This window comes from Glandiceps talaboti, chromosome 6 (genome assembly GCF_964340395.1).
Source record: "Glandiceps talaboti chromosome 6, keGlaTala1.1, whole genome shotgun sequence".
Lineage (NCBI taxonomy): Eukaryota > Metazoa > Hemichordata > Enteropneusta > Spengelidae > Glandiceps > Glandiceps talaboti.
The window spans coordinates 15,502,375-15,512,864 of record NC_135554.1 but is presented as its reverse complement, the minus strand read 5'-3'; the positions used below and the strand labels follow the sequence as shown (position 1 = coordinate 15,512,864).

The 10,490-nt window shown below is 34.7% G+C and overlaps 1 protein-coding gene across 1 annotated transcript; it reads left to right on the top strand.

Annotated features, from left to right (window-relative positions):
• Positions 1-490: 490 nt before the first annotated feature.
• LOC144436489 (arylsulfatase B-like) lies at positions 491-10,269 on the top strand. Its single transcript, XM_078125293.1, has 15 exons — positions 491-602; positions 776-887; positions 1,032-1,083; positions 3,314-3,417; positions 3,802-3,926; positions 4,282-4,349; positions 4,823-4,924; positions 5,791-5,854; positions 6,481-6,578; positions 7,383-7,519; positions 7,850-7,908; positions 8,136-8,253; positions 8,859-8,929; positions 9,697-9,801; positions 10,008-10,269. Exons 1-15 carry the CDS (start codon positions 491-493, stop codon positions 10,175-10,177), a joined length of 1,497 nt encoding a protein of 498 aa, XP_077981419.1. The 3' UTR covers positions 10,178-10,269.
• The last annotated feature ends 221 nt before the right edge of the window (positions 10,270-10,490 follow it).

Genomic DNA, 10,490 nt, shown 5'->3' with positions numbered 1-10,490 from the left:
ACGGTCGACGGCTACTCTGACGATGTTACCACAGTCGATATGGCCTAATATTCGAATCAAGGAACTTGAATGTCACCTTAAACCATAGTGTTGGTTCTATCAGAATCAGAATCAATGCGTTGAAGGAATCACTGTACTGGTGAATAATCAACGGAAGAGGAGAGCGAAATATTTAGTTGCACAACATGGATGCCTTGAAGACATATAGATCCAGGTGTGATCTATTATAGAAGATCCATAGTGTGACCAAATGTTTTTGTTTTATGACCATCCTTGAATAGAATAGTAAGCCACAAGCGACTGTTGGTGTTTCATTACCCATACCACAGCATAGGGTGTACGCACTACTGACACCAATAGAATATGACCTTTGACATGGATCACACGAACCATGTTGAAATTTAGCATGCAATGAATAATCCATTCCTATATCTATATGGTCACGTATATTTATCTCTATAACTATCTTTTACAGAAGTACTGATCGATAATGAAGTCCCTTATTCTCGCAGTGCTTGCTGGAGCTGTTGCCATAGTGATACTAAGGTCGAATAAGACAGTCAGACCTCCACACATCGTATTTATACTTGCTGATGATCTCGGTAAAGTCATTTATATTTTTCCAGAGAACTTTTAGATTATTTGATCGTTGGGTGTACAAAATAATTGCAGACGAAGGTTCTAGATGAATTTGATCTTTTATAATTGTCAACTGTGATTACTTTTAGCCATTATTTGCTTTTTTCTCTTATTGGTTATTTCTTTTCTCCACCAGGATGGAATGATATTGGCTGGAATAACCCTGAAGTGAAAACACCAGTACTTGATGAATTGGCCAGAGGTGGCGTCCTAATGAACAACACTTACTCGCAGCCCATATGTACACCGTAAGTTCCCCAACATATACGTACGACAGGTCACTTTAAAAGAGAATAGTTTAATACGTACCATGCCTATGACAGTTGACTTGATTAGGTGTTGCATTAGGGTTTTATTTCAAACGTTTTGTTTTTTCTCTTATGACATTTCAGAACCAGAGCTGCCCTAATGACAGGTTATTACCCATTTAGAACTGGACTGCAGGTGAGATTATAAAATATTATTTTCTGTCGATCTGTTGATTTTGTAAGTGCTAGGTGATAATCCAGATGCACTTAGACAATCGTGTCGTAAAGCATTTTGATGAACCCTGTCATTTGATGCCTTTGACCCTTTGGGTTCGTACACTGCAGTTTATGGCAATTTCCGTATCTTTGTACCAATCAGTTATACAGCTGAGGTCTGCAAAGAAATTTAGTTTTTAAATTGAATCTAAATAAATGTTGGATATGTGTCCTACTACGCATTTAAATAATCTTAAAGTGATTTATTGAATTGATACAAATTTAAGAATGAATTAAAACGTCGACACCTTTGTGTTGTTCAGCAAGTGAAGTACATGTATACAATGTTTGGAATCACAGACAAGGATCTTCCTCGTCTGTGGTTGGAATCTAGGTGTTGTAAGTTTTTTTATATGACTTTATATAAGGTAAAGGTTCATGAGAAATGTAACAACCTTAAGGATGTTGTTTTCTCTGATTTTGTTATGTCAGATCAATGCTTGTTAAGTATGTTAAGAAACTTAGATCTGACTGTGCGCCTGGTGCAGATGGCATTATGTCTGAACACTTGAAATATGCAATCAACTCTAAGATTATTTTTCACTTGAGTGTAATGTATTCGATATGTTTTAAATTTGGTATTGTTCCTTTAACATTCACTAAAGGTCTGCTTGTACCACTGTTGAAGAAAGCCACACTGGATCCTTCGATACCAAAACATTACAGACCTTTGACTTTGTCATGTACCTTTTCTAAGATTCTTGAACATATTTGATGTATCTGGACAACATGAATTTAGTGATTTACAGTTCGGCTTTATTCCGGGCAGAGGAACAGCTACTGCAGCTGCACTTGCAAATGATGTTATTTCTCATTGTACCAAACGAGGGTCACCTGTTTACACCTGTTCTCTTGATGCAGAAGGAGCATTTGATGCTGTACCTCATGATATTTGTTTTATAAAGCAATGGATGTGATTCCTGATCATTGCTGGATGATGTTGGTATATTGGTACAGTCATATTACAGTACAGATTAAATGGGCCGCTAGATTGAGCATGCAAACCAGTTACGGTGCGTGTGGGTACCCGTCAAGGGGGGGGGGTGATAATCCACCTTCCTTTTTAACATGTTTTATCAAGGTTTAGTTAATGAATTATCTGCATGTGTTGGTGGTATCAACATTAACAATATGTCTTTTAATGTTTTCTGTTATGCTGATGATTTAATGCTTGCCAGTTTGTCAGTTACTGGACTTCAAAATATGATTGACGTTGCACAGAGATATATCACTAATCATGGTTTACGATTTAATCCTCAAAAAAACCAGAATGTGTCATCTTCGGTCGTTGCACACTTAGTCCTCATCCATATTGGTTATTGGATGGTGTAAGACTTGCTCAGTGTGACAGCGTGAATTATTTAGGGGTTACGTTTTCCTGTTCTATTCCAAACGAACACATTACGAATAGAATAAATGAATGCAGGAAGGCATTTTATGGATTTCAAGGTGCTGGATTTAATAATGGTTCTTATGTTAGTTTAGATGTGGAATGCTGCTATTAGACCAGTTTTAACATATGGTATTAACTGTGTACATGTATCTAAATCATCTTTGAGTGAGGCTGACAAAATGCAGGCAAAACTATTTAAGGCTGCATTTGGCATTCATAAATATTGAAGAAGCACTCCCTTTCTGAATGCAATTAATGTGTTAAAAATTGAAACGTCAGTGGAAATCAATTCCCTTACACTGATGAAATCGATTTTTAGTAATAATTCTCGTGCACGTTGTTTTTATTATTGTGGTAAGCTGAAGGGACACACTGATTTATTGTCCCGTAATCGGGCAATTTGTGTCAAAAATAATGTTTCATTTCTTTGCTATATGTTTGACATGCAATACTCTAAATCTGTCTTAAGAAATCTGAAAACATCTCGTATGTCAGATGGGCTGACGGACAGTGTCAGACAGCTTTTATATGCGAAGGATCCACAGAGTTGTCAAATTCTTAGCATGTTGTTGATGCCATTTTGACATTATATTATTTTGTATGATTGTAATGTATCGTGTTTTCTTTTTTTTCATTGTTGGTTTCTCTTGTTGTGAAAGCTTGATAAATAAATAAATAATAAATAAATAAAGGCTAACAGAGAATACACCCATTGCAGAATAACCTCATATCCATGTGCTTCTTTTGTTTACCATAGCATTCAATTCTGTGGAGATTCCAAAAGAGTGGACTGCCCCTCCACTTTAAAATACTACCACAGAAGCTGAAAGACGTTGGCTATCTTACACATCTTGTTGGAAAGTAGGTATACATATCGATTATATTATTATAACCAAAGACACATATATGTATGTTAAATAGAAAATTAGATAGAGGAGATATCTTACTTAGTTTCCCGTGGTTATAAACACACGTGTACATACATACATACATACATACATACATACATACATACATACATACATACCTGCGTGCGTGCGTGCGTACGTACGTAGGTACGTACATACATACATACATACATACATACATACATACATACATACATACATACATACATACATACATACATACATACATGCATGCATGCATGCATGCGCACGCGAGCTCATGTGAATGTCACACAAACTATCTTGTTATTACGTACTATTTTCCGGTATTTCTTTTGTATCATATTTTAATCATTAGATGGCATCTAGGATACTCTAAATGGGATTTGACCCCAACCAAACGAGGGTTTGATTCTTTCTATGGTCATTTGGGAGGTATGACATCAAGTTACGAAAAGAAATCAAAAGATATGTTAGTGAAAGGTATGTTCTTGATGACAAAGTATTGTTTACAAATCTTCATATCTCTCGATCGAGTTCAAGGTCAGAGGTCATATAATTTATCTGCTAGATCTATTGAAAATTGGTATGTTTATTATATTGTTAAAGGTAAGGTGAATACACTAAAAATATCAAAATTATCTTATTTTTTTGTCCTGTCCATCATCCAATAGATGGAAATAGAGTAGTTACGAATTTAATGCAATCACATTGACAATATCTTATCTCTATCCGTTTTATCAGTATTAAATAAGCAAAAACAGTTTGAAACTTCGATTTGTTTTACACCTTAGCGGGGTTTTTCTTCAAGTTTTATGAAATCATTTGGTTTTTCCAGAAACATCTTCTGGCTACGATCTTCGAGATAACACGGGCGTGGTTCAAAATGATGGCACATTCTCAACGGTAAGTATAAAGTGCATAATTATAGAATGTATGAATATGAATATGAGTATGAATGTAAGTGAATGAACATTAAGACATTATTTCCCCATATTTCTTCATTCCACCAATAAAAATATGAGTGGCCTAAGCCAAGCTATTCGTAGTAACAAGGCCCCTTAGGTCACTCATATTTTCCTTGGCTGAATTAAGATAAATATTAGAGAATAATATAATTATACCTCAGCAAGCATAATTCATGCAAAATCGGGAAAATAATGGCGATTTTTACTCAGTTTTCGAGCACCACAGAACTAGTGACGTAGACACGGGTTGTAGTGACGTTGAACGAACAGGGTATATAATCCATATTTTCTGTTCAAAGACAATATCTTGGTTTGTGCATGATATAATGATATCTATTATTATAGGGGGGAGATTTGTTTGCATAGTCAAACCCTTGGTTGAATGTTCATGTTATTATATTGACCTTTCAGATGCTGTACACTAAACGTGCTGTAGACATCATATCAAACCATTATAGAGATTATCCACTGTTTCTTTATTTCTCTATGGACCAACCAGCGAAAGGATTTGAGGTAAATATTCTACTTGCGTAAAGTTATAAACCCGTTATGTAAGATTCTAAAGCGGAGAGGCTTGCAACATTTCTTCAATGAAATGTTCATCGACAGGTTCATAAAATAATTATGCTTTGTAGTTACGAATTACACATGTATCTATGGTGATATCAATTTGAAACAACAATATGAGAATGTATTTTGGAATTTAGAATTATACAGCGTAGCTTTAATATTCCATTCTATGATGAATAACGATTGAGAAAAGTGGGATCAGTTCATTGATGGTATGTATGTATGTATGTATGTATGTATGTATGTATGTATGTATGTATGTATGTATACAAGTAATAAATGCCGTCCGGGTAAATACACGCCGACGTCGGAGGCGTGTATTGCCCGGATGGCATTTATCTTGTACCCCGGCTAATAATTCAGTGGTGTCATATTCTTCCCAGGAAAAACTTCATACACTCATTGTTTATGTTTTGATCTTCGATGAGACACCCTGACGCCAATTTGACTTCCAATCGAAGCTGACACGTGTCAACAAACTGGATACACGCCTGTGTCAACATTCAATGTCACACATGTATATCGCTATGTTGCACGACGAAAATAGCAATTACATCCCAATGGACAGTGTATTTCATACATTTGCTACTCTGCTGATACACCGTTCTTCACGCTTTTCCCTGATTGGTCAAGAGCCTCATTTGTAACTGTCGGAGTACAAGTATGTATGTATGTATGGTTCTATGGTTTAGTGATTCATCAGCTCAACATTTACATGAGTACTAACAATGTGACATTGATAATATGTGTCATTCAGCCTACGATGAGTTTATTAATGTTCTCTTTCTAACTTTATTCAAATGACTAAGGTCCCTGCCAAGTATGAAGCCCTCCATGAACATATTAGAAATGAGAATCTCAGGAAATATTATGGTAAGAATTTTCAGTAATAAAGGACAAATTACGGACATTCTTGGTTGTTTTTTCACTTTTGTCTCTTTGGTGTGCATTTCATTTTCTTGAATGATATTACGAAGTTCAGGATGATCTTGAAACTCAGTTATCCAAATAATTATTAAGTGTTGTTTTGTTGCCATAGCGACAGACGTGTTTTATGATGATGATGATGATGATGATGATGATGATATTGTATAGTGCACATTATTGAGATGTTAGTAACCGACTTAGAAGTCGGCCATTCATTAGTTTGGTTATTGACAGCGTCAACATTGTAGTACAACAGTTTTATATGCAACAGTGCTGTAAATATGCATTGCCAGTGTGCATGTGTTTTGAGGAGGAGGCAACTGCTCTTAGTAAGACGTGTTCTTGATGACATAGAAAATTGTGGTGACTGAGCTATGAAGAATTCTATCGGTCGATACATCGGGGTCAACAGAGCTAGGTTAACTTCTAAAGGCTCCAACATAAATAGCCGCCTCACCGAGCGGCGTTTTCAAACGTAAAAAAAAATCGACAGTTAAGACTGTTATAGTGATGTTGAGAATTGGTTGTATTAAGAACTACATGATTACACTAACCATCTCATTGTTTGTCAGGAAAACTTTCAGTGATGGATGAAGCTGTTAGTAATATAACAAAGGCATTGAAGTCACGTGGTCTCTGGGAAGACACAATACTATTCTTCATCAGTGATGTAAGGAAACAAACATTTATTTATTGTAATTTGTCATGATAAATAAGTCACAAATAAACTTTACATTATCGTGTCAGTAATTTAAAACAGTAATATATGCATATTACTTTATTATGCAAATCTGTAACTAGTGTTTTGAACAATGTCTCCTTTCAGCTGTTTTGAATTTCGGTCGTCAGATACAATGTATTTCTGTACACCGGGGATATTGTCTGAGATAACTATGCTTCTCTAACAATGGGATATATTGTACCAACAAAAGATTACTTAAAGTTAAAGTATTAAAAAAATCTGGAATGATTAAATATTTTTTTAACAGAAAATATGGAGTATATACCCTGGTCGCTCTATGTCACGACAACGCTTGTCTATGGCACTGGTTCTTCCGTGCTCGAAATATGAGTTAAAACGTTCTACATCACCATCATTTTTCTCGATTTTTCATTAAAAAAATTGTGTCAGTAATTTATAACCGTTATAGTCATCACCCGAGTTGTTGTAAAGGCTAATACCAATATATGTGTCATTTAGGGTGTATGAGTATATAAAAATTCATACTTAATTATGCAAATAAGTTAACAAATATGCATACAATTATTTCTCATCTCGTCATTAATCATCTTGAATTTACATCACTCCAGATATTCTCTGCAATATGTATATTTTTTATAACCAAGGTGATTTTTCTACCTGTAAAATTTCACTCACTAATTGTTTAAATTTGAAATATATGTAAAAACGTAATGTCCGCAATTTGAATAGGAATAGTTTTAAGACTCGTGACTGTCATTTTCATTCCTACAGAATGGCGCCCTCGTTGTCACGCAGGGCAATAATTTGCCATTTCGTTCTGTCGCAGGAACACTGTTTGAAGGTGGTTCTAGGGTGCCAGCAATGATCCATGGAGAACGTCTGAAAAGAAAAGGCTACGTCAACAATGGGTGAGCAGAAATGTCGTAACTTTTATCCTATTTCTTAAAAGGATGTTTTACGAAAAATTGGTTACTTTTGCTGCAATACAAAACAGAAAACATAATGTTAAATTCCTAAAATACAGTGGGCGAAGATTAACTAAATCTTTATGAAAGACAAATTAATGTCCCTTGATATATCCTGAAGGGGCTCTGTGTTATGATTAGTTTTACATCTATGTGGTCAAGAAAGATATGAATATACATCATTTCCCCCAAAAATGCGATAACAAAATGTCAATTTAATATGAGATCAATAACAAATCACTTTCAAACTTTGTTCTTTACCTTTTGCATCAGACTAAACCACATCACTGACTGGCATACCACTTTACTCGCTGTTGCTGGAATTCAACCTGGTAAGATGATTCTATGTAAAATCACCAAAAATGTGTGTCCTGTTTGTTTTTTTCCGTTCTCCGAACTGTTTGCACCACAATGCTCATTCTATTTTGGAATAGATGTAAGCAGTTAATGTGAATGACCATAAAACACAGTTATTTGTTACTGACAATGTATACGCCGATAATATACACGGCCGTTCTATCTTAAATGAGTCATAAATTTTATATCTTACGTCTTACAGAACCAGACCTAGATGGTAAAAATATTTGGGACATGATACAAGATGGATCTCCTTCACCACGTAATGAGTTCATCTACAACATTGATAACTTTGAACAATCTCCGGGTGCTGCTATAAGGTAGACACTGTAGTTGTTATATTTTTCATAGCATGGAAGCTAACTAAAATGAAAGTGTGACTATGTTTCCACTACAAATGTTTCTTCTGCAAAATATGTCACGATTTCCTTTCCCAATGGATCAAATTTTCCTTACTAAAAACATAGAAGCATTATCTCATCTCGGCTATTGTGCATGTGCACATGGAAATGTCAAAACATTTGCCAAAACCTGTTGTTTCATTCTAAAGATTTATTTATGAGATATATGTGTGATGTATAAATTAACACGTTTATCGTCATAGTAGTTACTAACAACGACGACGACGACGGCGGCGGCGGCGGCGACGACGACGACGACGACGACGACGACGACGATGATGATGATGATGATGATGATGATGATGATGATGATGATGATGATGATGACGACAGAAAACGACAAAACAACAATACGAATATATACAGCACACGCAGAAAAAGTTTAAGATTTTACACAAACTTATTAAAGAGGGTGAAATAGTATGGATTTCTATGATTGCCAGGTCACTAAAGTTAATATGTAAAAGAAAATATCCCGGTAGTAAGTTTCTGTGATGATAAAATATATGTTCCATTTACTGTAGAGTCGGTGATTGGAAATTAATTGTTGGAAACCCAAATATGTTGTATCCAGGTCAGTTCCTTCATGACGTAGGTGAGTATAGGAATGACGTCATGATATTCTTTCTAATTCATGATACATATCAGTTATAAAGGTATAAATGATATATGATGTAGGCAATTAATGTCAGCCTACAACAGCACTACGATATTAGCACCCTTGTTCTTCCTGTTTTCCTACTAATATCACTGATCTTAGAATATATTACAGCAGAATGATTGTAATAAGGCATATATATATATATATATATATATATATATATATATATATATATATATATATATATATATATATATATATATATATATATATATATATATATATATATATATATAGCAATGCTTATAACTTCCTGGAAACTTTCTTAGTGATGTGTTGAGTGTAACCCATATGGCATGTATACAAGTTCATGACAAGACACCACGTGACCAGTCTTACGTCATGATGTACGTTAGGAGTACAATTATAAGTAACTACTTATTTACTGAACAAGCTGTAATTTTGACTGATTCAATTCGCTACGGCTTGTTTAAACACGCAAAAAATGTTCATGAAAATAGCGATATGTTCGATACCCGAGTTCAGGAGTTTGATAAGATGATTGAAACACTTGACCTTCTTCCCTGGGTTCATGTTAGATCAGACAGAATGACACTTTCCTCCAAATGTACTTTTTTAGAAATCTCCACGGTAAAAAATATATAGAAATGTAATTATAATAAGTTTTTACAGTTTGGATATTTACATACATACAATTACTAAAGAATAATAACTACATATCTATCTTTGCCCATTACAAGATGATTGGTATCCAATAGATAGAGACGTTTTTATACCTCAAGGAGCAAGGAACATGGAAACACCACCACCACCGGCAAATGTCACATATCTATTCAACTTAAAAGGTATGGCCTTGATAACAAATAATTAAATACTCGTCCAAGGAACATATTTCAAAAAGTGGGTTTGTAAATACATCAGCCTTATCTTAAGATGAGTATAGTATTGTAATGAAGAAAGATATTTCTCTTATCAAGTTCTCAGCACATATGAAATCGGATTCATCATGTCGGGTTTGGTTACCTTTCAGTTGTTTTGTTTTTCACCTTAGATGACCCAGAAGAACGTTATGATTTGGCTGACAAGTACCCAGAAAAAGTCGAAGAACTCAGGAAACGTTTAAGAGAATATAAAAAAAACGCTGTTCCTCACGTGGATCTAACTTTAGATCCCAGAGCAAACCCTGATAACTTTAATGGTGTCTTTTCTCCGTGGTTGTAAGAGGCTGATATGATGTAACATTAGGATATCTTGAATACATTGTAATCCAAAATCTCGTACGTGTTCCTTAGAATTGAAACACAGTGTCCCAAGAGTTTGCATTTTGTGAGACTGTAGTATAATATAATAACTAAATCAAGTTTCATATAATTCGATACATACATGGATGATAACAAAACGCATGTGTGATGTAAAACTTGTTGATGTAGCTTTTACTGCATAATAGATAGTTTTCGATAATTAGGCTATATCTGAAGAATGCCGTTTACAATTTCGTAGCACTTTGTATATTCATTGGGAATGACAAACGCTT

Coding starts and splice junctions, on each gene's coding strand:
- LOC144436489 (XM_078125293.1), top strand. CDS start 491: ATGAAGTCCCTTATTCTCGCAGTGCTTGCTGGAGCTGTTGCCATAGTG. Junction 1,084..3,313: donor CATTTAGAACTGGACTGCAG/GTGAGATTATAA, acceptor TGTTTACCATAG/CATTCAATTCTGTGGAGATT. Junction 9,802..10,007: donor ATATCTATTCAACTTAAAAG/GTATGGCCTTGA, acceptor TTTTCACCTTAG/ATGACCCAGAAGAACGTTAT.